This window comes from Saimiri boliviensis, chromosome 10 (assembly GCF_048565385.1).
Source record: "Saimiri boliviensis isolate mSaiBol1 chromosome 10, mSaiBol1.pri, whole genome shotgun sequence".
Lineage (NCBI taxonomy): Eukaryota > Metazoa > Chordata > Mammalia > Primates > Cebidae > Saimiri > Saimiri boliviensis.
In genome coordinates, this window is record NC_133458.1 from 13,877,595 (window position 1) to 13,905,350 (window position 27,756).

Genomic DNA, 27,756 nt, shown 5'->3' on the forward strand with positions numbered 1-27,756 from the left:
TGTGTGAGAAGAGCAGGTAGTGAGGTTAGTGAACGTGTCACCAAAGGGGCAACGTGAGAAATGGAGGTGGCTCGTGGAAGCTGGATGGCTAGGGTGGCTCCAGCCTTATTATCTGGTAGACAACGAGAGGGGTAAAGAATAGAAAGTCAAATGTGAGATTATGGAACACTCTTCCAGATAGACTGTAAGTGAAAAGACGGAGTAGACAGACCAGTGGGAATGTCTCTCCAGTGCCCAGGGAGGAGGCACCCAGACAACACAGCAGGAGGGAAGTAGGAAAGCAATTAATGCGATCAATGCTAAGAAGAAATCAATGAGCTGACCGCATGGATGGGGAGGAAAGAACGTCAAACCAACTCTGGGTTTCAGAGCCCTGGCTTCTGGGAGTAAGATGTGCAGAAGACACAGTCCGGGGAGGAGTGGTGTCTGACCCAGGACTGGAGCTTCTCCACCTTACTTGCTTCTTCATTCTGTGGCCGTCACATTTCGTTTCTTCATCTCATTACTCTGGCAGGTTGCCTCACCTACATTCCTAGTGCCACAGTTTCATTATCTGAGAATGGAATTTCCACCCACAGAGATTCCACATAGGTGCTTTCTGGAACACTTTATTGCTTTTAATGTCATCCTTTCCACCCAATTCTACCCAACATGTCCCTCTCAAGCTCCTGCACCCTTACCCCAACCCATATTCTTGTAGCCAGCCAGGGATACGATACTGTTTCTCAAAAGCCCCTTCATCCAACCACAGCAAGCATTCTTCTACCTTCTACCAATCACAGCAAGTATTCCAATTTGACGATTTCATTATTTCACCTCATTGCGCCATACCAAACAGACTGTTCATTTTGCTCTGACTTTTTTGTTACTGCCTATGAATTACTTAAATTGGTGAAATCAGGTATATTTTCATACCCAATTAACTAAAAAATGTTCCCAGGACCATATTTAAAAGATGCCAAACACTTAAAAATATACATACATTTGATGGGTGCAGTGGCTCATGCCTGTAATCCCAGCACTTTGGGAGGCCAGGGTGAGATAATCACTTAAGTTCAGGAGTTCAAGGCCAGCCTGGGAGACATAGCAAGACCTCATCTTTACTAGAAATCCAAAAAATTAGCTGGGTATAGTGGCACAAGCCTATGGTCCCAGTTACTCAGGAGGCTGAGGTGGGAGAATTACTTGAGCCCAGAAAGTCAAGACTGCAGTAAGCTGAGATTATGCCACTGCACTTCAGCCTGGGCAACACAGTGACACCCTGTCTCAATATATATATGCATTTCTCTTCGTTTCTTAACTGGAAAACTCCTTATCTTCTTCCCTTATATTTGTTAATGCAAGTATTATTTTATTTTATTCATTTCTTTGAGACAGGGTGTCACTGTGTTGCCCAGGCTGGAGAGCAGTGGCATGATCATCAGCCTCAACCTCCTGAGCGCGAGCTATCCTCTCACCTCAGCCTCCCCAGTAGCTGGGATTACAGGTGCTTACCGCCACACCTGGCTAATCTTTAAAATTTTTGTAGAGATGGGGTTTTGCCATGTTGCCCAGGCTGGTCTTAAACTCCTGGGCTCAAGGGATCTGCCTACCTCAGCCTCCCAAAGTGTTGGGATTACAGAGGTGAGCAACCACACCCATCACAAGTATTATTTTATTTCAGGGAGGAAGCCCAGTCTTACTGCATAAATTCCATTTCTCCCAAAGATACATGTGTATTCTCCTCCCCTGAATCTAAGCAGCCACCTCTATGCACACACACATACACACTCACACACTACTAGACTCTTCAGTTCTTTATAGCCCTGCTTGTGCAAGGATGAGGAACTGCTTTGAAAACCACACCTTGGTTCTTGTTTTCTGGTTCATGCTGCCAGGCTAAGCTCAATTCCATAATCCAAACCTGCTTATTAACAGTTCTACAAGTCTGACCATCACCTCCTCCTGCTCTCTCAAAAATATTCTGCCTGCACATTTTCTGTTCGCTCAACCTTTGCACTGTATGGCAAGTCACTTCACCCTTTGGGTGACGAGCACAAGCTCAGCAGGTCACTTGCTTATATCCTAGTGGTGGACACGGAGCTGGAAAATGTGTCATTTATAAGCAACTGGCTGTATGACCTTAGCTAAGTCCCTTCCCCTCTCCAGGCTCCACTGTGACCGATGAGGGTGTCAGACTCAAGGACTTCCAGGGTTCTTTATAGTCCAGCAGTGGATAATTTTCTCATTTGCACCATACGTTGATCTCGATAAGAAAGTACTCTAGGACAGGCTGGCTGAGTCCCACCCAGGGTTCGTCATTTCCTTGCCTTCTACATTTCCCTTTCCTCCCTGAGACCGTCCGCTTCTGGGATCGCCTATACTCTCTTCTGTTGGGCTGCTATGACTCTCGCACAATATCCCCCGGTCTGTTGCTCTTGCCCACCCTTTCCCCAACAGTCTGAATGTTCTCCCTGGTGTTCAGGAGCGCCTTGGTTTGGGCAGATGCAGAGCCTCCATCTCACTCAACACACCACGTGTACTGGCTCCCTCTCTCCTTCTGGGTTTCCATCTGCATTGTTCAGAGATAGTCCCCTCTCCGAAATGCTCAGGTAAACTGCTGGAAAATATTCGTCTGCCCCTTGGTGCTCCTGGAGACATTGCAGGCCAGACGCAGCTCCTCCCTAGAGCACGTTCTTCCCTCAGCCCATGACTCATTCACGGAGCAGCAGACACCAGCTACCCCCACCCCAGCGGCGCGGAAAAAGTCTGCAACACACGCCAACCCGGCTCCTTTCCTTCCCAGATGCCCCACTCACAGCCACCCAGAACAACACCCTCACTTACCTTTACTGCTAGAGTTCTGTCTGTGCCCTGAGCCTTGTTTTTGTGACACTCCTTGGGAACTGCAGGCTGAATGGATGCTCTTCCAAGGAAGAAGCTAAGGAAATTGCCACTCCGTGACTGTCACTTACGATGGGCGGGTCAGAAAAAAATGGGTGAAAGACTATTAAGCATAGAGAACGTTTTCTAAATCTAAGCAAGAAGTGCCTTTGAATCATGACTGAGCTTGGCATCTGTCTCTCTTCAGCTCATTTACGCATAACCTTTGGCCCTTCCACACACCTGACTTCAGTTAGAAGATTACGCTGGACTACAGGCCTGGAGCTGCTGTAATCATACAGCTGCTGAGTCACATTTACGGTCAGTGTGGCTCTGGGGTCACTGGACTGTGTTAGTGATAGAGCAGAGTTGCCACCACAAAAGTTATTTATGTAGGAGTCTGAAACATACACAAGTACAAACCTGCACAAGTCTCAGTGACGTGTCTTGAGGGGCTGGGTGGGGAATAACTGTCTGTGAAGGGCCACTGTACCAAAACACTGGAATTCTCATTAGACCCCACAAACAAGAGGAGTCTGGCCGGGCGCGGTGGCTCATGCCTGTGAACGCAGTACTTTGGGAGGCCGAGGCAGGCGGATCACGAGGTCAGGAGATTGAGACCATCCTTGTCAACATGGTAAAACCATTTCTACTAAAAATACAAAAATTAGCTGGGCTTGGTGCCGCGTGCCTGTAATCTCAGCTACTTGGGAGGCTGAGGCAGGAGAATAGGAGCATAGCTTGAACCAGAGAGTTGGAGGTTGCAGTGAGCTGAGATTGTGCCGCTGCACTCTGGCCTAGCGACATAGCGAGACTCCATCTCAAAAAAAAAAAAAAAAAGAGGAGTTTATGATAAGGGCACATCACTAAATACTTAAAAAGCACACAGGCTGGGCATGGTGGCTCACACCTGTAATTAATCCCAGCACTTTGCGAGGCTGAGGCAGGTGGATCATGACGTCAGAAATTCAAGAACAGCCTGGCCAAGATGGTGAAACCCCGACTCTACTAAAAATACGAAAAAATTAGTTGGGCATAGTGACGGGCACCTGTAAACCCAGCCACTCAGGAGTCTGAGGGAAGGAACTGTTTACACCTGGGAGGCAGAAGTTGAAATGAGCTAAGATCAAGCCACTGCACTCCAGCCTGGCGACAGAGGGAGACTCCGTCTCAAAAAAGAAAAAAGAAAAAAAAAAAAAAAAAAAAAGGAAGCACACAGCCTATCAAGAATAGACCAACCAACATGGGGTGGCTAAAAGAATCAAGTTTATTTAAGGGGGTAAATATGTGTGCAAAGGGAGGAAAACCAGCAAATGTCATCTGGGTTTTAAAAGACTTTTTAACCACTTCTATCCCAAGGGCTAATTTAAAACAAAATCATAGAACTCGGATTCACTTTTATCTGTCATGGATATAAAAGTAATTGAAGACAAAAAATGAAATTAGGGAAAATAAACACATATTAAACCGTGTGCCTTCCAGATACTTACATGTAGGCTGGTCTTACTAAAATCATTATAAATGGCCAAGACAGAGCACACTGTATGTTCTCACTCATAGGTGGGTGTTGAACAACGAGAACATGTGGACTCAGGGAGAGGTGTAACACACACTGGGAGCAGTTGGGGGGGGGGGTAGGGGAGAGACAGCGGGCGGTGGGGAGGGAGGGGAGGGATAGCATGGGGAGAAATGCCGGATATAGTATGCACCTAAAGTAAAAAAAAAAAAACAAAAAAAGCTAAAGGTCATAGTTAACTTTAAGTAAAAGTTGGTCATAAGAATGAACTTTAAAAAATAGCTTTCTAAGCTGTGTGCTTAGGCAAAAATGACAGTAGAAGTCCAATGTGGTCAAGTGCACAAAGAAAATAACTGAGCATATACCTGTATGATTCTAAGCTCCAAGTATGTTACAATTCAGAAAAGCTTCTATAAATAGAACTAAATGATTTTCGATGTTTCCTGAAGACACTACTCAATGCATTGTTTTGCTACAAAATACTGTATATTCACATATGCTCCAAATGCAGTTCTGGCCAAAAAGTCTTGGTTAATGGTTGTTTTCATAATCTCTTATAAGAAACGGCCATGTAACAGTGCCAGTGATCACTGAAGAAGTTGAGTTAAATTCTGGAAATTTGAAGATGGATGGGACAATGAATGAACCTATATTCAATTTTTCCAAACCTAAAGTGTAGTTAGTAATTCAACTGAAAGAGACATTACTTATGTCTAAATTTCTCTTTTTCTTTTTTTAACCAAGAACTTAAAGACAGGTAAAGCCTAATGCTTTCTAATATCCCAGATTAGCTGAGTATAACCCAATTAAATGAATACATATTAAAAACCGCAAGATTAGTTTTAGTTAGAAGTCTTATAGAACTTATCTTCAAAGGGATGAGAAAGCCTTGAAAACTTCAAGCAAAAAAAGCAGTCATGCAACCCAAAAAACTATTTACATTCAGAAGCTGTATTGTATCTCTCTGAGAAAATAATGGAGAATTTGCCTTGAAAATAATGTAAGACTGGATATGGAATTGTTTGAGTAATATGGCCAGTATTCAAATATGGTTTGTACAAATAGTTTGGATTTTAATTATTGTTATTGCAATGAAAATGAATCAATTATTACTTTATATGTTAGTATACGCAAATTACAGCAAATAATATATACTATTTATTAAAAAAAAATCTGGCTTTACAAAAAGAGTGAAAAACCTCAACTGAACTTCTCTAAAACCATCCTATTTTGGATATTTTAGCATTGTCATCTTGTTTATGATAAAATAATATTAGCCCACTTTTTTTTTTTTTTTTGAGATGAAGTCTCACTCTGTTGCCCCAGCTGGAGTGCAATGGCACGATCTTGGCTCACTGCAACCTCTGCCTCCATGATTCCAGCGATTTTCCTGCCTCAGCCTCCCTGATAGCTGGGATTACAGGCATGTGCCACCATGCCCAGCTAATTTTTGTATTTTTAGTAGAGACAGGGTTTCACCATGTTGGCCAGGCTGGTCTCGAACTCCTGACTTCAGGTGACCCACCCCTGCCTCCCCCCTACCCGCCTCCAAAATGCTAGGATTACAGGCATGAGACACTGCGTCCAGCCTAGCCCACATCTTAATGACTATAGTGATAATTTCTTTCAACATTAAGTAAACTGGCCAAATACAGTGGCTCATACCTGTAATCCCAGCACTTTGGGAGGCCAAGGCAGGATAATTGCTTAATGCCAGGAGTTTCAGACTTGCCTGGGCAGCATAGCAAGATCCTGTCTCTACCAAAAAAAAAAATAATAATAATATTAAAAATTTAAAAAATAAAAAAATAAGGAAGCTAACGTTAGGATACATTGAAAACACAGTGTGTTATTAAAAGGATGACAATTATGTCACATCATCATTAATTGGGCCTAGGACAAATTTTATAGCATCCTTCTTACCTTTGTACAAAGCTGCAATGCAATTCTACTTTTGAGCCCTCCTAATTATGAAACAGAGGAGTGTCAAAGGAAGGACTATCATAGATGAAAAGATGGCATAAAAGATGACTATGCTATTGTTATATAAGGAGGCTGATGAGAAGAAAATTCAGTGATACTCTTCAACTGAGACAGGCAACCTGAAAGAAACTTGAGAAGACATTTGTTAGAGTCAAGCAGAGCTTTGGATATTACTCGGTTCATGCCTATGTTTTACATTTAAGGGCACAGAGACTCGGAAGGGTTGAATCATGGCAGCGTGGTGCCTGTAGTTTAGGTCTTATGACCTGGATCCCAGGCCTCTTTCCATTCTACCTTTCACAAAGAAGAAAGCTAAAGCAGCTGAGAAGATATTTTCACAATAATTCAAGCCAGAATACAAAACCATGGATGGTCTGAGTCAGATTTGCCCCGTCCACCCAAACTAGCCCATACCCATACCTTTTGGGTACAGCAAAGATGGGGTTTTCATCATCTATCAATTACTTATAACTTTTTCTCAACCTCTGAAGCTGGAACAAGCAGAAAATCTGCCCAAACTCTCAGGGGTCATAAAGCAGGAGTCAGGAAGTACCATCACCTACATACCACCTTAGTCTTCTATGACACCTAAACGCAACAGGCTGGAACTCTCCTGGGATTCCATGTTTTGAAACTTTTTCAGTGCTGAGGAGTTTGAGAAGAAGATACTCAGAGAAGTGCCAAGTTTATTAGAGTGAGAGAGTATCACCCTCACATTGCCACCAATAGACACAGATCTCAGAGACACACTGACCTCTCACCAATAATTCTGGAGTTTCTAGGGTTAGAAGATACCTTAGAGGTCACCGGGCTGACCCTCCCATCTGATGCGTTAACCCCTCTTAATCATCTCCCTCCAGGAGAGTGAGGTCAGATTCTGTTTAACAAATGGCCATCACTGAAACTCTGGCCAGCTCTGACTCTGCACCCGAGAGGCGGAGAAGGTTTAAGCACTGTAAGGCAGTTGCAGGAAAGTTCCTTGGCTCAGGCCCCAATGGTCCCTTTTCCTAAAATAAAAGGTTCCCAGAGTCCACTGCAAACTCCCTCGAAATCCCCTCACCAAGCACAAAGCACAAAAGGGGGCCTGGGCCGAGGGACTGGGTTAGCTGGATTTTGTCCTTGGGCTTTGAGAAGGCCTGGTTCTCTGTCCACAGAAGGCCTCTCTTGCAGGGTTCTGGGGCCAGCCCTTGCCACGAGCAGCTTGTTCTTCAGCTCAGGAAACTCCAGTCAGAGAGTTAGGCTTGCTGTTCCACCAGCTGTAGCTTGGCAGTCTTGACTCGATGAGCTTCCTTCAGGTTCCGTGCACAGACCTCTAGGTTGGAAATGAACTCCACCTGTTGCACGGGAAACCAGCCTCGCTCCCCATCTGAGAGCCTCACGCCCTCCAGCCAGCCTGTGGGCACAGGGTGAGTGGGAGCAAGAATTACCTGGGAAAGGCTCATGACAGCTTCCCTGGATCACCTTCCTGAAGACTTTTCTGAACCCTCAGGCTGAGTGAACTGGGGAGCCTCCAGCATAAACCCAGCCTCTGAGTGTCCTAAACGTGGCTGCCCTATGTGTGGCCAAGTCTCCAGGTGTCCGCTCCTGAGCCTTCCCCACTGTGACGGTTGCACTGTGTCCCCCCTCAACATTTATGTTGATGTCCTAATCCTCTATATTTCAAAATGGGACCTTATGGGGAATGAGGTTGTCACAGATATAATTAATACAGTGAAGATGAGGTCATATTGGAGTAAGGTGGGCATTAATACAGTATAACTGGTGTCTATATAAAGGAAGAAAACTTGGGCTGGGCACAGTGGCTTTTGCCTATGATCCCAGGACTTTGGGAGGCCAAGGCGGGTGGATTGCTTGAGGTCAGGAGTTCAAGACCAGCCTGGCCAATATGACGAAACCCCATTTTTACTAAAAATCCAAAAGTTAGCCAGACATGGTGGCTCACACCTGTATTCCCAGCTATGTGGGAGACTGAGGCAGGAAAATCACTTGAACTTGGGAGGCGGAGGTTGCAGTGAGCTGAGATCGTGCCACTGCACTCCAGCCTGGGCAACACAGAGAAAGACTCTGTTTTAAAAATAATAATAATAATAAAAAAATAAAAAATTAAAGGAGGAAAACTTGGATACAGATACAGGAAGGCAGCCACAGGAAGACAGAGGCAGATGTTGGAAAGATGCTGCCACAAGCCACGGAACAGCTGAGGTGACCAGACTGGAAAAGGTATGGAAGATCCTCCCTAGAGGTTTCAAAAGGACCGTGGCTCTGCCCACACCTTGATGTGGGACTTCTTGCCTCCAGAACTGTGAAGGAATGCGTTTCCATTGCTGTAAGCCACCAGTCCATGGTACGTTGTTACAGCAGCTGCGGGAAGTGAACACATCCCCAGCGGTGCCCTGCCCGTAGTGCCTGGCCTGCTGCTCACGCATCCTCCCACTTACCATCACTGCTCTGCTGAGTCACCATCACCACATCGGCTTTCTCCAGGGCCAACTCGTCATTCTCTCGGGGCTTGTAGGCTCGAAGGCACTGTACTTGGGGAGAGTCTTTGGAAGAGAAGAGTGTGAAGAGAAGTTAGGAGAGGGAGGGGATTAGCTCACAGAGACTTGGCGTGGAGTGGTGTGGGAGGACTTGAGTTAGAGACAGGTTGAAAGTTACAGACAAGGCTGGGCACAGTGGCTCACACCTGTAATCTCAGCACTTTGGGAGGCCGAGGAGGGTGGATCACCTGAGGTCAGGAGTTTGAGACCAGCCTGGACAACTTGGAGAAACCTCGTCTCTACTAAAAATACAAAAATTAGCTGGACATGGTGGTGAGTGCCTATAATCCCAGCTACTCTGGGCAACAAGTGAAACTCCATTAAAAAAAAAAAAAGAAAAGAAAATCACAGACAAAAGAAGAAATTTGAAAATTGTTAATAAAGAAATAGACATAGCAGTAATGAAATGGACCAAAAATTCCACTCCTCCAGAGAAGACGGGTTGAGAAATACATTGCGAACACCTTTAGTTCCTCATCTCAAATATCTGAGATCCAGCTAATGGCCCATCTTCCCTCTGAAACCCTCCCTGATGCTAGTCTTCAATGGGTTCTGAACTCTTTTAAGACTGTGTGTTCATGCCAAGGCATTTATCCCTATCTAACTGCGGCATGGATGTGCTTTGCCTCTCTAACTGGATTATAAAATCTGAGTCTGTGTCTTATTCTTCATTTTCTTCCTGGTACCAGAGATGGGATGAACAAAGATTTAACCAGTGGGGTCCCAGGAAGGACCTACACAAGAGACCGAAGCCCCTGGAGCTTCAGTTTCCTCATCTATAAATGATCAAAACGGTATGGATCCAGATGAACCTTGAGGTTATTCAGGATTTCTCTATTTCTCTGTTTTTGTGAACCCAGGGACAAGCCCATAGATCTGAAGCTTGAGAAAACAAGCCTCACAGCATGCTTCACCTATTAGTATTCCATCATATGTAGGTTTATTGCTCTTTTATGTTACCACACTGGCCCGATTCTCTTGTAAAACAAACGGAAGGCTGCATTACTATTTGCTTCCTCAAGATCCTCCCCATCTGCTATTCACAAGGTCAAAGTGAAGGAGGAAGAATGATCCTGCCCTCCTCACCCACAGGGGCACTGAAGCAGCAGACAGAGCGCACAGTGAGCGCGTTAACAGAATTCAGTTACTGCTGGGCTCTCCTACTTCATTCCCAACGTGCCCTGTGGTTGTTTGTTCTTTTCAGTTGCTAAAGGTCCAGTGTTCCTTTGAGATCAGATTCTGGATTTAAATCAGGGTATCCTTGCTGGAGGATAACTGTGGGGCTGACATGAGAGGCATAAGAAGTCCAGTCTTGGTGTGAACACAGACACATGCATAATGTGTATGTGCCTGTGGCTCCCCATGAGCATCCAGAAGCCTGGGGTAGGTGACCTCAGGTCACCCTCTTAGGAGAAGGGTGTTCAAGATGGATCTGTGGTGCTACCCTACCACATACCTCCCACCACAGTCAGGCTTTCTTCCCCTACCCCCACAAGACCTTCAAGTAGGTCATATAGGCAAAATAATGTCAGCTTAGACTTAAGGGGACAAGTGATTTTAAAAAGGGAAAACTATTGCCCAAGGAAGGGAATGTATGGGGAAGGGGGATTGCTGTGGTGATTAGCGGTTTTAAGTGATATATTTCCGGCGTTTAAGCTCTAGAGGCCAATCTTTACCCCGACATTTTACAGAAAATCAATAAATGGAAGCCTAGAGTTCCCACCCAGCCCTCTAAACCCCTGTATCCAAAGGTGACATTGACCCTGCTTGCTTTTCTCTCCCTCTCAGACCCTCACTCACCGTAACACTCCAGAAGGTCCAACTCCTCTCTTGGCATGGCCAAGGCTGAAATCCACCGAAGCTTTTCACTTCTGAGAAAACAAAGCAGGGTCACAGCTTCAACTGTGGGGGTGTAGGATGAAAGCCAAGGATGGGGATGGCAAAAGACTATAGGAAGGACTTCTCTAGTCCTATCTAGTTCCATGACTCCTATGACAAACTCTATGGGACTCTTTTTGGTTGGAAATATGACACGGTCTTAAACTACATGTGAATGTGTCTCACCATGCTTTACTTTTCCTTCTTTCTTTACAGAATTATCCTCCTAATGGCTTCTCATATCTTCCAAGTGGGGCATAAAGTGAGTTAGTTGTAAAGTCTATAGATTTTCTGTTGTGGAAATTGTACTAAGTCAAATGTCCATCTCGATTTAGATCTCCTCCATCATTTTGCATGATTCTTGACACTCCCTCGCCTATCTCCCTTCAACCCAATATCTCAGAGATGACCACTGTTTCATAATAATAATTAAATCAGGAAGATATGTCTACTATTTATTCGTTGTTGTTGCACAGTGCAATCCAAGCCTAGGTTTGTAATCCTCTGAAGGCTTTTGCATTCTCTTAGCCTCTGCGCCCAATTGCGCCTAGGTAGTTGAGCACCAACACTATGACTGTTCCAGGAACAGTGCTCAAAGCACCAAACAAACAGCATGCATCTGCACCTGATGATTTGAGGTATGTGCTGTTTTGCACACAAACTCCTATGCCAGTCCTTCTGTTCAATAAATGGGAACAGGCATTCTTGGTCCCACTCTGAAGTATCTTCCAGGGGACAACACCGAAAAAGTGTCTATAACATAGGGATCCTCAAACACTTTGATATGCCAAACTTTTAAATGGCTATTCATATATCTTTTATAATAGCAGTAACAGCCACAGGCTTTTGTATGTTCATTACTGTAGGCACTGTGTTCCAGATTTTATAGGTACTATTAATACTATCAAAAATGTGGCTGCACACGGTGGCTCAAGCCTGTAATCCCAGCACTTTGGGAGGCCGAGGCGGGTGGATCACAAGGCCAAGAGATCGAGACCATCCTGGTCAACATGGTGAAACCCCATCTCTATTAAAAATACAAAAAAAAAAAAAAAAAAAATTAGCTGGGCATGGTGGCGCGTGCCTGTAATCCCAGCTACTCAGGACGCTGAGGCAGGAGAATTGCCTGAACCCAGGAGGCGGAGGTTGCGGTGAGCCAAGATTGCGCCATTGCACTCCAGCATGGGTAACAAGAATGAAACTCCGTCTCAAGAAAAAAAAAAAAAGTATGTCTGTCTATGTGAATGTATTTTATTATTATTAAAAAGATGAGCAAATCAACATTCTCAATACTGTGGATTTTGGGTCAACAGAGGACTGGGTTGGAAGATGGGAGCACAGAAAGCAAAGGTCACCCAGCGCTTGTCTTATTCACATCTGTGCCCACCAGCTGGGGCATAGAGGTTTCTGTCTCAGGCATGGAGGCATTTGCTCACAGACACTAGTATTCCAATTCTTTGCTCACTCCACACCAGTCCTTCTCCTTTCTGATACCACACAGACTTTGTCCTTCTTGAATAAAGAGTAGAAAATAGATGCTAAGCCTCGGCAGTGACTGTCCCCTCTCCCACCCCTATCTCCTGCAAGTTATCCATTAATTCTAGTTTGAGTTTCTCTCTGGTGCTCCCCAGTCCAGAATGGGCTAAAAGAGGCCAAGGCCGTCTTCTGGACACATTTTCTGCCTTAGCCCCACTTCTTTTCCAGGCTACCATCTTCCCCCACTCCCAATTCCTCTGCCCAGCCCCATCTCACTGAGTCTCCGTGCGGAACAGGAACTCGGCCTGGACGCCCTGCGTGTTTTGCCGCAGAAAGAGTCGGAACAGGTTTTTGTGAGGTCCATGTAGCTTCATTTCACACTTCTCGCCCCGAATGGAGGAGAAGGGAGCATGGTCAAATACCAGGAATCGGTTACCCCTGCAAAATACAAATCTTTTCAACATGATTCTAGAGTTTCCGTACTTCACCTACCCTCATAATACTGGATTCAAAATCCCTGCGTCTACAGCCTGCAAATTCCCACAAAAACCCTAATACGGTCCTAACTTGCTCCCAAGACAGTAGCTTCAGGGTCCTCAGGGATTTGTCACTAGTTTGGCAAACCACAAACCTAGTGCAGTGGATACATTACCACTCTAAAGAGGTGAAGAGATGGAATTAACGTAAATTTCCCAAGAAACTTAAGACCAGATACTTAAGATCTGGAATTAGCTAAGTATCTCTAGAGTAGTAGGTGGAGGCCAGTCCAAAGAAGCCACAGATAGACTGATGTGAGAACATGATAACGCTGTTTTGCTACATTTTGCTGTGTCTACAACACAGTACACGTCCTGCCGTGTGGTCTCATGACATGGGATCCCGTTTGCTTTGGGCTTGTTTTTCTCCTCTAGGCCATGACCTGAGCTCTATGGGTTAAGCCATTGAGAAGGGCTCTGCTAGGAATATGACACTTCTTTCTCCCTTTCAGACCTCCCGTCTAGCCTCATCCCCTTCCCGTCTTGTGCTCTGGCCTGCCACTCCAGTCACTGACTCTCGGGGCCGAGACAGCAGCAGGCAGTCATTGAAGAGGTGCAGGTGGACTGGACGCGTGCTCAGCTTCCTTCGCAGCCCTGGGGACACACTGAACTCCAAGGCAGTCAGCTCCCCGCTCTTTACCAGCCAGCGTGACTGAGAAATGAGTGGGAATATCTACAGGGCAGAGGAAGACAGAGAAGGCAGTGTCACAGACGGGAGAAGCGTGAGGTTTGCGCCTGGTCCCACCCTTCTCCCATGCTACTTCCATGCCAGTTCCACCTTGAATGATCATCTCTTCCACATCTGCCTTCTGGCTCATAACCTATCACTTACATTCTCTTTCTCTCTGAACGCTCTGTCTACCGCTGCCCACTGGTGTGCGGCTCCCACGGTTGTATGCTCAGGCAAACAGAAGATGCCTATGGTCCCACTCAGGAGAGTGAGTGTGTGGGACAGCTCTGACCTAGAAGCCTGAACTGAAGGAGGGATGGAAGAGGCCAATCAGGGTATATGACGGAACAAGTCGGTGTGTCTATGATGTGTCTTAGAGTTAAAGTATTAGAGGTAGGTCTGGTATCAATTCCATTTATTATCATACCAGAGACATGTGAGCAGTTATAGTCAAACATGGAGATGAGAACTAGGTGGAGTGTCTTGGAGCTGGAATTTGGTTAAAGATGAGGGTGTGGACTATGCTTAGGATGTGAATAAGGCATTTTCCTCCTCTTTCAGGAGTGTAAAGCTAGTATCTGTTCTAAGCACCATCATGGTGGCTCACTACTATAATCCCAGCCCTTTGGAAGGCAGAGGTAGGTGGATCACTTGAAGCCATGAGTTTGAGATCCGCTTGGCCAACATGGTAAAACCCTGTCTCTACCAAAAATACGAAAATTAGTCAGGCATGGTGGTGCGGACCTGGAATCCCAGCTACTTGGGAGGCTGAAGCACAAGAATTGCTTGAACCCCGGAGGTGGAGGTTGCAGTGAGCCGAGACTGCATGACTGCACTCTAGCCTGGGGCGACAGAGTGAGACTCTATCTCAAAAAACAAAACAAAACAAAACAAAACAAATGGTATCTGTTCTAACTTGGAATTTGAATGTAGAAGTCTATTTTACATTTGTAGTTCAATGAGGGATGTTGGCCCTAAATTTGGATCCAGTCTTATGTGGGTTTGATGAGACTAGAAAGAGATTTTATAAAGTAATAAATGATTCACGCACCAAAACATTTTTTTATAAAGGCTCATCCTGAAAAGTTCTCTCTCATCTGCCCATTTCTCAAATGTACACCGTCTTGTCGTCAGGACCTACTGTTGCTTTTTTTCTTATTATTCTTCCAGAGTTTCCTTATGCACACACAAGCAGATACATATATAGATTTGTATCCTCCCACTTTTATACCAAAGATGATACAATATACAAACAATTCTTTTTTTTTTTTTTTTTTTTTTTTTTTGAGACAGTGTTTCGCTCTTGTTACCCAGGCTGGAGTGCAATGGCACAATCTCGGCTCACCGCAACCTCCGCCTCCTGGGCTCAGGCAATTCTCCTGCCGCAGCCTCCTGAGTAGCTGGGATTACAGCACCACCATGCCCAGCTAATTTTTTGTATTTTTAGTAGAGATGGAGTTTCACCATGTTGACCAGGATGGTCTCGATCTCTTGACCTCGTGATCCACCCGCCCTGGCCTCCCAAAGTGCTGGGATTACAGGCTTGAGCCACCGCGCCCGGCTACACACAATTCTTTACCTTCGCTTTTCACTTAGCAATTTGTCCTGGAGACTGAAATAGGCCTCGTAGAAATAGGACAGAACAGAAGGTGTACAGAAATGAGATGAGGGGCTGGGGATCATGTGAGCAAGGGGGTTCCACGTTAGGGGGTGATCTGCAGGACATGCTAAGGGAGTTCATGGGCAGGAAGGGGGTGCATAGGACTGACTTACTTTGCACTCAAACTCAATCTTCTGGCTCAGGTAGATTAGCTCCTCGGTCCGTCGCATTCTCTGGACGTTGTTATTGCAGTCCCGGATCAGCTAGGGTTGCACAGAGTGAGGAAAGGGGAAGGGCTCCGTGTTAAGAGGCTTTGACCTTTGAGTCCCCTGCAAGCAATCTGGAAACTGGTTATGACAGCCTTGCTCATTTCTCCCAGGCTTGAATTGAGCAGGCAGGATCAAGCGGAAGTCCTAGGCACCTTTGTATGAGCTGGCAGACCATTCCTGGACTGAGTGAAAGTGAGCGTCAACGTGGGGGCTATGGTGGAGAGAACACAGTCCCTTCACGTGGCGTGTGCTCGGCGTGGGAGAGCCGGCCATGGGTGTCTATGTTTGGAAGTTTGGTGGATGGAGGGAGGTGGCTGAGCTCTCCCAACAGGGTCCCACCTCCCATGCTCCCTGGAGTCGTAGGCCTAGGTGGGGAAGACCTCTCTGAGAAGAACACACAAAGGGTCAGAGTGGAGGTGGTGGCTGCCTACCTGCTCCAGGGCGTGGTGCGCCTTCGTGGCCTCGGCTTCCTCCGAGGAGCCAGGCTGTGTTCTCTTCAGAATGTTCTATTGAACAGGCAGTAGGCAGGAGCCGGACGGGAAGAAGAAATGGGAAACAGGAAAAAATGACTGGGGGCTGGTGAATGAGAAGCCAAGGGACAACTTTCAGCAGCAAATATTTCTAAGAAAGCAGGCACTGGGCAGCAGGGAGGCAGGATGTGGAGAACTGGCAGAAGAATGGATGGTCTTTTGTTGTGGGTCTTCCTGAGGACATCCCTTTGAGTTAAGGGGAGAGGACCAAGGTAGCATCTGCCCTACCTGGAGCAGCAGTTTCAGGCGGGTGATGCGTTGGAAGGGCAGAATCAGAAAGGACTTGAGGGAAAGGCGCTGGCAGACGGGGTCGCTCTCCAGCTTCTCCAAGACCTCTCGGAAATTGCTGTTGCTATTCCTGCATGGAGAGGGAGCTTTAGGAAAGTGGGGATGTGGGGAGCAAAGGGGGATGCAGTGAAGGTACGGGGAAAGGAGGTCAGTGGAATATCTGTGGGCTGGGAAAGAGCGGTGGGAGCTGACTGCAGGGTGCTCAGATGTGATGACTGAGGGGGACCAACACGGAAGGCGGGGCGGGGAACACGTGCTCTTGGCAGAGCCCTCTGGGCTGGGAAGGCCAGAGGTCATTGCAGGGCCCACATGAGGATTGAATGGGGGATGAGTCTCACATCAGGCTCTGGAAGGTGCGTTCCTGATAGGTCTGGTTGGTGACATAAGGCAGGTAGACCCGGTGGAAGTCTGGGGCATGGTTCAGGACCACGTCACATACTTGGAAGGAGAAGATATTATTCTCAAAGTTTTCTTCCAGGTCTGAAAGGAACCTGTACAGGATGTAAACAAGTCTCATGAGACTTCTGGGCCTCATTAAGCAGGTGACTGGCCCCTGATGTATACCGAGCCTGTGACTTCTTCACTCCATTAGTCAATAACTTCTATGGACTCCTTGCTCTGTGCTCCTTGCTATGTACTGGAATTCTCTCCAAAACTGTCCTGAGTTTGGGCCTGATTTAATGCTTTTATTTGAATATTCCATTTCTCATTCTTCTTTTGACCCTGTTCAGGTTTTCTGATCTTTGGATGGTTTCTCCACCTCATCTCCAGTGCAGTGCATGACCACGGTAATCCAAAACCTCAACCCAGGGAGCATTACTCATTTACCTATCCATTCATGGATCTATTCACCCGCAGGCCCTCTCCTCTTCTTGCCATTTTTTTTTCCTATAACCATTGAGAATCAGGGAAGAAACTGAGGCCCACTTTCATCCCATAACTGTGTAATTTCTAAGAGGGGGAAAAATGAGAGGATTTCTAAGAGGGGGAAAACAACAACGGAACTTTTAAAGCCTAACAACAGTGAGGCTGAGTGGGTGGAATTTGAAAGAAGGGGAGTCTCACGTGGCACTGACGTCTCGCACATCCTGTAAACGAGAGAAGAGCCATTGGTGCTCCTGGTTGGAAAGGGTGGACCGGAGTGAAGTCGAAAGTTGGAAATGATCCACAGCTATGTTTAGACTGCGTAGGTAGGAGGCCTCTGACACAATCAGCTCAAATTTGACCTAGGAGGTTGGAGATAAGGAAGATGAATTAGGAATTTTATTGACCCCCTGGTATATGTCAGCTACTGTGTAATGCTTTGGGGGTACAGCAGTGAGCAAGATCCTTTTATGGTTCACAGTCACACCAGAACTGAAGTTGATCTGGGATGAGAGGCAAAGAGCATTAGAGTAAGATTTCACCTAGGGTTGAAGCACAGTACAGGCCCCCAAAGGTGTAAGAGAAAAAATATGCTTTCAAGAAATCTAACACAAAAACAAGAACAAAGAATGAGTAACAATGTGAGATTAATAGTTAATTTGCTTCATTAGGGCAACACAGTTACTATCTATATGTAGCCCTTAACATCATGTGGTATATCTTGAATAAACACAATGAAATTTATATTTAAAAAAAACTAAGTAGGCTGGGTACAGTGGCTCATGCCTGTAATCCCAACACTTTGAGAGGCTGAGGTGGGTGGATGGCTTGAATCTGGGAGTTCAAGGCCAGGCTGGGCGACACAGAGAGACCCTGTCTCTACAAAAAACACAAAAATTAGCCAGGTATGGTGGCATGCACCTGTAGTCCCAGCTACTGGAGAGGCTGAGGTGGAAGGATTGCTTGTGCCTGGGAGGTGAGTTTGCAGTGACCCCAGATCGTGCCACTGCACTTCAGCCTGGGTGACAGAGTGAGACCCCATCTCAAAACAAACAAACAAATTAAACTAAATAAATTGAGCATTTTTCAAACCAAATGTACAGCAGTAGTGGCAAGAGATGAAGCTGCAGCAGTTGGGGAGGTTGGAAGTGTGATGTAAACAATGTAAAATTGTTTGGACTTAAGACAATGGGACAGTGAAAACAGGTTTTACGTAGGAGAATAACTTGACCAGATTTGTTTTTTGTAAAGTTATTTCTGTTTTTTGTTGTTGTTGTTGTTTTTGAGATGGAATTTCATTCTGTCACCCAGGCTGGAGTGCAGTGGCACGATCTCAGCTCACTGAAACCTCCGCCTCCCAGGTTCAAGCAATTTTTCTGAGTCAGTCTCTTGAGTAGCTGAGATTACAGGTGTGCACCACCATGCCCAGCTAATTTTTGTATTTTTAGTAGGGAGGGGGTTTCACCATATTGGCCCAGCTGGTCTCGAACTCCTGACCTCAGCTGATCCACGCGCCTCGGTCTCCCAAAGTGCTGGAATTAGAGGCGTGAGCCACCGCACCCAGTCTGTTTTTTATAAAGTTGTTTCTGAGCAGAATGAGAAGAAAAGATTAAAAGAAGCAAGAGCCATGTTAAGAAACTGTTGTAATAATTCCACATGAGAGATGAAGGCCTGAATAGCTATGGAGCTGAAGAGACGTAGATTAATTTTATAATTATTTATGAGGTAGAATTGGAAGGGTTGGGTTATTTGCTAGAAATGGGGCCTCAAAGAGAAGGAAGGGCTGCAGCTAATGTTTTGTACTCAAAGCAAAAGCTTTTTGAGTTGGGTACCTGGGTAAATGATGGAGTCATTTACCAAAGCAGAGACCTTTGAAAAAGGCATAGATTTAGAGGATGAAGGTGATGAGCTCAGTTTGAGGTTTGAGGACAGATGAGAAGCAGGAGACAGAGCAGGATATCTGAGAACAAGATGGCGCAGCTGTGGTTTAGTGCACGCTCAGCAGCTGAGAACCTGTTTGAAGGTCCCAGCAAGGGGTGCCATGACTCATGACCATGCCTCTAGCTGGGATCCTCATGCTTTTCATCCAAGCACGTGGTCTCAAGAGAAGTGCCTGGATAGAAAAGAGAAAAGAGACACACACACCCTGGTGATGACTTGGATGACCAATGACACAGCCCGATGACCCTCCCATACAATAACCCTGAACAGGGACACCGAAGGCTCATTTGCATCCTTGCCCTAACATTCACTATGTGACTGATTTCGGGTGGCTCATTTAACCTCTCTCAATCTCACTTTTCTTGTCTTTTTATGTGACTATAGTGACCCCTGTCTCACTGTGGAAGATGCAATAGTCAAAAGAAATGGAATCTGTGACAGTACTTTGTGGACCTCAGAGGTGCTACTTTATAAAATGAATATGTGTGTTTAAGAGATAGAAATGTAGAGCCCTTTCTTCTTACAAACGGGAGACCAGGGCTGGAATCTGATGGACTTCCAGTATGCTGGCATTGGTAAAAGAGAGCTAGAACTCATGTCATCTCCCTGCTGTTTGGTCAAATATGGGGAAGATCAGTTATTTTCTAAATATCTTCCATGTCCTTAAAAATCTGCAACCAGAACGGGGCTCTCTGAACTTTGCAAAGCCTAAAAATGTATTCTGTCTCTGACTTGGTAAAAGCATTTTTTATCTGTAAGTTCTCCTGGCCTAAATTTTACTCCTCCCTGCCTCTGAAAGGCAGAGAGTATAGCACTAATATTTATCAAACTATACATCAGACATTATTGCTAAATTAGATATGCATTATTTCATTTAAACCATACAGGAACCCTGAAAGGTAGGCATTTTGTAGGTGGGGAAACTGAGATTTAATGAAGTTATAAGGTTGCCTAAACTAGTACTTGGTGAAGTCATGATTCAAACCTAGGTCTGTCTTACTTAAAATGAAAAGTCAACATTTTTTGAGAAATTACTATGTACCAGGCATTCATGACCTTGATTCTTGCAGTGACTGTTTGTATCTCAGTTTTACAAATGAGGAAACTGAGGCTTAGAAAGATCACATCATGGCCAGGCATGGTGGCTCATGCCTGTAATCCCAGAACTTTGGGAGGCTGAGGCAGATGAATCACAAGGTCAGGAGTTCAAGACGAGCCTGGCCAAGATAGTGAAACGCCGTCTCTACTAAAAATACAAAAATTAGCTGGGAGTGGTGGTGGGCGCCTGTACTCCCAGCTACTTGGGAGGCTGAGGGAGATAATTGCTTGAACCTGGGAGGCGGAGGTTGCAGTGAGCCAAGATTGTGCCACTGTACTCCAGCCTGGGTGACAGAGAGAGACTCCATCTAAAAAAAAAAAGAAGAAGATCACATCATTTGGCTAAAGTTAAATTAGAAATATTAAAGTGGGCTCTGGGGCCAGGCTCAGTGGCTCATGCTTCTAATTCCAGCATTTTGGGAAGCCAACGTGGGAGAACTGCTTTAGGTCAGGAGTTCAAGACAAACCTGGGCAACACAGTGAGATGCCATCTTTACAAAAAATTTAAAAATTAGCCAGGCATAGTGGCACATACCTGTAGTCCTACCTTCTTGGGAGGACCCTGTCTCTAATAAATTAATAATTTTTTTTAAAAAAGTGGGTTTTATATATAGGTCTTTTTTTCCAGAACTTAATTTCTTAAACATTATTCTATTCCATTGTTCCACACTGTCTTTCTGGGAAGAAAGGTTTTACCTCATATTTCAGACAAATTATTAGGTGACGCTCTCCATGTAAAACTTACTAATGGTAATAGCTTAGAATCAGACAAACAGCCTCTAGTTCAGTCTTGCTCTTGGGAGTAACAACCATGCAGGGACTGATGATTCTAAGGCCCCTGTTAGATGACTGGACTCCAGGACAGCTGCAAGGGGCCCTCTTCAACAGACCCAACAAAGAGCCCCTGAGTATGTTCTGGCTAAAGAGGAAAACTGTAGTGTAGCCTGAAATCCTGGTTGAACAGGAAAGTTTTTCTCTACCCTGAAACAGCAGCGATGATGGGATTAACTCCACACTCCTCCCCACAAATTCAGAGGCCACGGCCACCCAGACCTCAAGCAGACAGGAGTAAGTGGCCTATGGCATGAGGAGGTGGAGACAAAAGAAGAGGTGGTGATATCCAGAAAATAATTCAACTTCCTTTTTTTTTTTTTTTTTTTGAGATGGAGTCTTGCTCTGTTGCCCAGGCTGGAGCGCAGTGGTGCGATCTCGGCTCACTGCAACTTCTGCCTCTCGAGTTCAAGTGATTCTCTTGCCTCAGCCTCCTGAGTAGCTGGGATTACAGGTGCACGCCACCATGTCCAGCTAACTTTTTTTTTGTATTTTTAGTAGAGACGGGTTTCACCATGTTGCCCAGGGTGGTCTCGATCTTCTGACCTCATGATCCACCCACCTCGGCCTCCCAAAGTGCTGGGATTAAAGCTGTGAGTCACTGCGCCCAGCCAAACAATTCAGCTTCTCCAGAATGGACATGACCCACAGCTGTGGCATGTACATGCGCCTGTGTGTCGGGGACAGCCTGCTCTTGGTGGCAGTGGTGAGCAGGAGATAAGGATGCCAGCCAACAAGACCTTGTCATCTCTTCTGTACCCCCCTCCCCACTGCATCCTGCCCAGTACCTCCTGCAGCTTTTGGTCTTCGTGGGTCATGGAGAGCAGCACGGTGCTGTTGCGCACCACGGGGATTTCCTGCCAGAGGGAGCTGCTGGAGGCCACGGAGAGGCGCTTCAGGTACGACTCGGAGGAGACCAGGGCCTTCCGAGGCTGCCGCGGGGAGCTAGGCCCGGGTGCCTCTGTCAGGCTGTCTAGCCGCTGCTGGCTCTGGATCTCTTTATTCAGGACAACATCACTATACTCCTGGTAAAGCAGCTGGGCTGCAGGGCAAAGGAGCACAGGGAGGAAGAGAAGCAGGAAGAAGGGACAGTGAGCGGAGGCAGGGAAACAGTTCTTCTGCAATGCCTTCTCCCAGGAACGTCCCCAGCCCACTGCTGACAGCCAAAAGCCCCTCTTCAGTTCTAGGCAGAATGCCCACCTGGGTCTATAGTTCCATTTCAAGGTACTCACAGGAGTTGATGAGCTTGGAGCAGCGTCTTGAAAAGCCTTCCATCACCTCCTTTGGTTTTTTCTCCCTGTGGAGTAAAGAAGGACTCTGGGGTACCTATTGGCCATTAGATACAGAGCACCCCAGGTAACCATGGGGGACAAAGTTTCTAGCCTCTGGGACACGAGCTGGGATGTCAAGACCAAATCCCCTGGAAAGACACAGAGTTGCAGCTTGACCCAGTTGGGGTAACATGGAGCTTTCTTGGATGTCATGTGGAACTTTTGTATGGGGTTTAGTTCACGGCCGAAGGGCTTGGGAGGACAGATGCCTCATAGGCTCGGTTGACTGAATGAGGTAGATAAAGACAATCTCCCTACCCTGGGATCCTGGCATCTCTCTCTTCTCCTTACACCCAGAAGAAACAGGAATGAGCTATTTGGGGGTCTCAGAACCCTTATCAACTGAAATCCTCACTAGGAGATCTCAGGGTCCTAAGTGAAGAGAGTACAGCGTGGCTGTTGGGGCCAGGGGGACTCACCGAAAAACAACAGTGTCTGAGGGGCCCAGATGTTTTTCCATGGCTGGACCTCTTGAATCTAAAAGTGGAAATGGGGAAGATAACTGAGACTTCAGAGGGATATTCAGAGACAGCCATGGACAGTAAGACCTAGAGTAGAAGATATAGGGGTGTCGGGGGGAAAACGGGCTCTATTGGGAAACTGGGAGGGAAGAAAGTGGCAAAGCAGAGAGCGTGAGGGAGACCGGTACCAGCGATGTCCCCAGCCATGGGTCAGGATGGGGCTAGGGCAAGTACAGGAGGCCTTCTCTATCACCCAGGAGGACAGCAAGCCAGTGACTGCAACTAAAGAGTAGAAGGGAGTCCGCAACAACCTCGGGGCATCCAAAGAAGGCCCTGGTTGAGTGAGAGACAGGGAGGCAGAGGGGAAGAAGAGGGAAGAGCATCCCAAGAAGCATGGAGGGCGTTCCAGGGCTCTGGGTTGAGGTTAGGTTCGCGTGTGAGCGACGCCAGCAGAGGGAACATTGGGAACTCTGGGGACAGAAGATGGGATGAGGCGGGAAGAGCTGGGAAAAGCTTGGTCTGATGTGTCACTGTGGTTCTGGTCCTTGCTCACCTGAAGAGCCCTCAGGCAAAATGGAAGGTCTGCGCAGGCCCTGCCGGTTCCAGCTCTTGTGCTTGTTGGCCCCCTCACCAGGAGCCATGGCCTGTCCACTGCTGTCCCCTGGTGGCCTTCCTGAGTCCCGCCGGTGGGGCCAGCTGGACGACTTCTCCAGGTGCAGATGGCTAGGTTTTTCTGGCTGCCTTGCTTGGCCCACAGACGACCTCCCTGGGCCATTGGCTCCTTGCTGAGGGGTTGTCCTTGAAGGTTCTCTTGCAGGGGCCTCAGGGTGTTCTGAGACCCCTGCTTCATCCTTAGGGGTGGGTCCCTGGAGCTCCAGAGTCCAGGGAGTGGTAGGGGAAGAGGGGCTTAGGAGGTTTGTCATGTTGCTGAAAGCCATGCCCGGGGATGCTTCGCTCTTACTCCTGCTGGTGAAAGCCAAAGACTCTGTGGATCGACCTGTGGCCGGGGGCCAGGAGGTGCGTCCAGCAGAGACGGGGATAGGGACCGTCCAGTCTTGGCAAGCAGGTCTTGTTTTGGCATGACCCCCTGAGTTCATATGCCCTCCTTGAGCGCTCCTGTTCCTCCCCCTGGACTTTGGGGGTAATGGGGGTGGTTCAGTGGAAGGGTCTATGATGGGCACGGGGGGCAGAGGCCTGTAGATCCGTGAGACACCGGGAGCAGAAATGTGAGAAAGGTAGGGCTGTGGCAAGTCAGGGGTGGGGGGGAGCGGCTTGTTGTATCTCCACCTGGGGGTGGCCTGAGCATGGTGGGAGCTGTCTGGGGTAGATGGTAGAGGTCGGTGCTGCCTGGCCACGGCGGGGTCTGGGGCTTGGGGAAGTGGGCCTTTATGGGGGCCATGCAGCCCTGAACCTAGGGCCAATGGAGGAGGGTGGCTATGCCGCTTCAGTGTGGGAACCGCTGCATGAGGATGGCCATCTCTTTCCACCTCGGAGGGATGGATGTCTCTCCTCTCTGGGGGAGGGAGGGGCAGAGGTTCGTGGATCCTCACATCCATGGAGACAAAGGATGGGGAAGAACCGTAGGTGGAAGACGCTGCGGCAAAGTCTGGATTATGTGGGGAGCCCCATGGCTGGCTGCTGGAAGGACTGTGGTGCCTCTCCAGATTTGAGATGGATTCTTGAGAGTTCTGCTCTGGAGTGGACAAGGCAGTAGGGGATTCTGAAATGGTGCTCCAGTCCCTACCACTCCTTCTGTTCCTTCTTGGGGTCGTAGAGCCGTAGATGGCAGGTTTGGGGGGCCTCTGGGGCAACTCTGAGTGGGAGCAGGAAAGCGACCTTCCCCTCAGGTCTGGACTCTGCTCTGTCCTGTGAGAACCGGGAAAGGAGTCGCTCCGTAAGTGCTGGATGGCACCTGTGGAGTTGGCTGGGGGCCTGGGAGGGCTGGCCCCGGTGGAGGGGAAGCCACGGAGGGCAGCCGGGCACATCTCAGAAGTCCCCCAGGGAGATGGGTTATCCATTGAGACAGAGGCACTGGCAGTTTCTGGAACATGTGCAGCACAAAAGGTTTCCCTCCCCAGAAAGGCAATGGCGAGCTTGGCAGATACCGAGGCACGTGTGATGGGAGAGGCTTCAGCAAGACTGGGAGGAGCTGAATCTGGTGTCCTTGGAGGACTCACAGATGCACTGGCAAAGACCACCTCAGTCCCCTGGCTGGATACTGTTCCCTTGCTCAGCCTGGATCCCTCTTGCTGGCTGTTTTGAGCTATTTCCTCGTCAGGTGACTCCTCCGTGGAAAAGTGGCCAGATAGAAAAATGGACTGGTGAGAGCATCCGATGGGCTCCAGTGAGGGAGTCAGAGCTTCGGGGGACAGTTCCTCAGCCTGGGCCTCTGTCTGAGTTGTGGAAGTCATGGGATATGAGGCACCTGGAAACAGGTCACAGCAAGGAGAGTCCACAGCGGGTACCAGAGCTGGCATCGGAGGCCCATGATGCTCATTCTCCTCTTCCCTGCTCCACTTTCCTCCCACTGCCCCCAGGCTGCCCCCATCCCAGTTCCCTGGCTCCTTCTCCTTCTGCCCCACAACTGGCACCACTTTCTCCTTGAGACCATGGTCTTCTTGCTTTCCAGTTACTTCCTCTGGCTTTCCCACAAAGCTTTGACTCTTTTCATCCTGGGACTCCACCCTATTCTCTTCCGGCACCCACAGCACCTTGCTCCTCTCTTCTCCCTGTTCTGGACCTCCCTGACCCTGAACCCTCCTCTCCATATCCTCTTGCTCCCACTCACCATCATTCAGACCCTCTGGCTCCACAGTGAGCTTCGTCCTTTCTCCTTGTCTCCCAAGCATCATATCATCTTGTACCTTTTCTTGTTTTTGCTTCTGTTCTCCCTTTTCGCCATTAACCTGCTCTATCATCTGTTCCTCCCCCAACAGCCCATTAGCATGAACATCCTCCCCTAGAGTTCCTTCCCCCCAAAATCCCACTTCCTGCTGTCCCTGCTCCTCCAGAACTTGGGCCTCCTGGGGATGCACGAGCCCCCGACTTCTCTGCAGCTCCTCAGACGGCAGCTCTTCCCCCTGCCGGGCCATCCCACTTTCAGAGACTTCTGTCTCGTTGGTGTCCGAAGGGTGCCCTTTGCAGGGAGGATAAAATCTGGTCTGACCAGAGGTATCTGAAGAGGTTTCCTCCTCTTCTTCTGCCTGTCCAGATCCCAATGTCAAAGAAGTAAGTCCTGGCCAAAATTCCCCCTCTTCTTCTTCGCTTCCCAGGTCACTGGAAAATGGGGTCATGTCTAGATGGTCAGTCTGAATGGGGCAGGCCCAGAGCTCTGGGGGAGCTAGAGTCCTTGCTTGTTGGCCTGCCAGACTCTGGGGCGCTGCCTCCCAGCCTTCTGGAGTGTCCCAGGCCTTGGCCACAAGGGTTTCCTGATTGGGCTCCACATCTACAGAACCTTCCTTGGGAAAAGAGGGCATCGTCTCAACTGCATAGTCACACACATTCCTTAACTCTCTCTGCTGGGTTGCCGAGAGTCGGCGTTCGTCTCTCCATTTATAGGATGGGTCCTCATCTTCTTGAGCTTCAAACCCCAAGGCAGAGACCTGGCTGCTCCTCATGGAAGCCTCAGGGATAACGCTGAATTCCTCTATGGCAGGGATGGGAGTAGTCGCTCCATGCTGGGCCTCCTCAGCCTCCATCAGGGCTGAAACCTAAGGAGGAATTAAAGACAAAGGTTTCTAACAACTCTGCTTTTACCTATCAGAGGAAGAGACTGTAAAAAAAAGAAGAGTGATGCATTTCTTTGGTTCCATTTAGGGTCATTCTTTGAGACAACATGTTCTCGACAAAATAAGCAGTAGCCTCTATAAAACTTATTGAGGCCAAGGCGGACGGATCACAAGGTCAAGAGATGGAGACCATCCTGGCCAACATGGTGAAACCCCATCTCTACTAAAAATACAAAAATTAGCTGGGCGTAGTGGCACGCGCCTGTCGTCCCAGCTACTCGGGAGGCTGAGGCGGGAGAAATGCTTGAACCCGGGAGGCGGAGGTTGCAGTGAGCTAAGATTGTACCACTGCACTCCAGCCTAGCGCCTGGTGACAGAGTGAGACTCTGTCTCAAAAAAAAAAAAAAAAAAAAAAAAAAACTCATCATTGATTTATTTATTCAATAAATATTTTCCTAGCGACCCTGTTAAGTGTAGGGCATTCAGTAGTGAATGAGATAAAGATCTTGTCGTCATGGAGCTTGTGGTCTTGTGAGGGAAACAGGTAATAATGAACAATTAAATTACAGCAGAGGACCATTGTCAGAGACAGCCAAGCGGCTCTCAGTCGTCAGTTCTCTCTAGACTGTATTACGTCATCTTCTGTCTCTCCCTTTCTACCCTTCGGACACTAGGAGTGACTCAGCCTCCTATTACTCCCAGAGACACAGACACAGCACAGGACACACCCCAGATCTATTAGGCCAGAGAAGCAGTGTCAGGAGAGGGTATCTTCCTCCTAAGCTGTGCACATCAGTTAAAACAGGCCAGGCTATTATAGCCAATGTGCAAGGTACTATGGTTTCATCTACTTTATAGAGGCTTTGGAGTTTAACGCATCTTTCTATTTTCCATAGTGTCTGCTGCAGCGTTGTAACTAACCAACAGTTTTGTTTCCAATTCTAGAGGCAGTTGTTGTAAAGTGGGATGATAACAGTCTTATTGGATTAGTGTTGAACTAGACACGTTACCACCTTCAAGGAGGCCCACAGAAGTGTGCGTTCTGCATTATCTTACTCTCTCCTTTGCCCCAGTATCCATAGGAATTCTTCGCAATAATTCTTTTGACATTTCTGTCTTTTGATTTTGACCTTCCCGCCTTTCTGCTCACTTCCAGCAGAACACCTCATCCCCTATGTTGAAAAGAAACTAGAAATCGATGGAACGGGATTCCTCTCACTTCGTTTCTGGTAATCCAAAGCAACCTGCATTTCTACTCTTTCTATCTTCCGCCCTCAGTCAGGAAAAGACGTGTCCCTCCTTTCCATGCTCTGTCATTTCTAGCCTGCTTCCCCAGGGACCTCGTGTGCTCACAGCT

The 27,756-nt window shown here is 47.5% G+C and overlaps 1 protein-coding gene across 2 annotated transcripts in view; it reads right to left on the minus strand.

The window, feature by feature from the left end:
- Window positions 1-4,548: 4,548 nt before the first annotated feature.
- Window positions 4,549-27,756, minus strand: part of LOC101048223 (rho guanine nucleotide exchange factor 5) — a 28,992-nt gene continuing 5,784 nt past the window's right edge. For both annotated transcript variants that reach the window (XM_003929825.4, XM_074378968.1), the window contains 14 exons: window positions 23,225-26,381; window positions 22,630-22,687; window positions 22,112-22,176; window positions 21,668-21,921; window positions 17,211-17,371; window positions 16,484-16,636; window positions 16,086-16,215; window positions 15,759-15,833; window positions 15,232-15,321; window positions 13,304-13,461; window positions 12,529-12,690; window positions 10,699-10,769; window positions 8,800-8,904; window positions 4,549-7,754 (listed from right to left, as the gene is read on the minus strand). In XM_003929825.4, the coding sequence (XP_003929874.2) occupies window positions 7,597-7,754; window positions 8,800-8,904; window positions 10,699-10,769; window positions 12,529-12,690; window positions 13,304-13,461; window positions 15,232-15,321; window positions 15,759-15,833; window positions 16,086-16,215; window positions 16,484-16,636; window positions 17,211-17,371; window positions 21,668-21,921; window positions 22,112-22,176; window positions 22,630-22,687; window positions 23,225-26,369 (4,785 nt within the window). In that variant the 5' untranslated portion in view covers window positions 26,370-26,381 and the 3' untranslated portion in view covers window positions 4,549-7,596. The remainder of the gene's footprint in view (window positions 7,755-8,799; window positions 8,905-10,698; window positions 10,770-12,528; window positions 12,691-13,303; window positions 13,462-15,231; window positions 15,322-15,758; window positions 15,834-16,085; window positions 16,216-16,483; window positions 16,637-17,210; window positions 17,372-21,667; window positions 21,922-22,111; window positions 22,177-22,629; window positions 22,688-23,224; window positions 26,382-27,756) is intronic.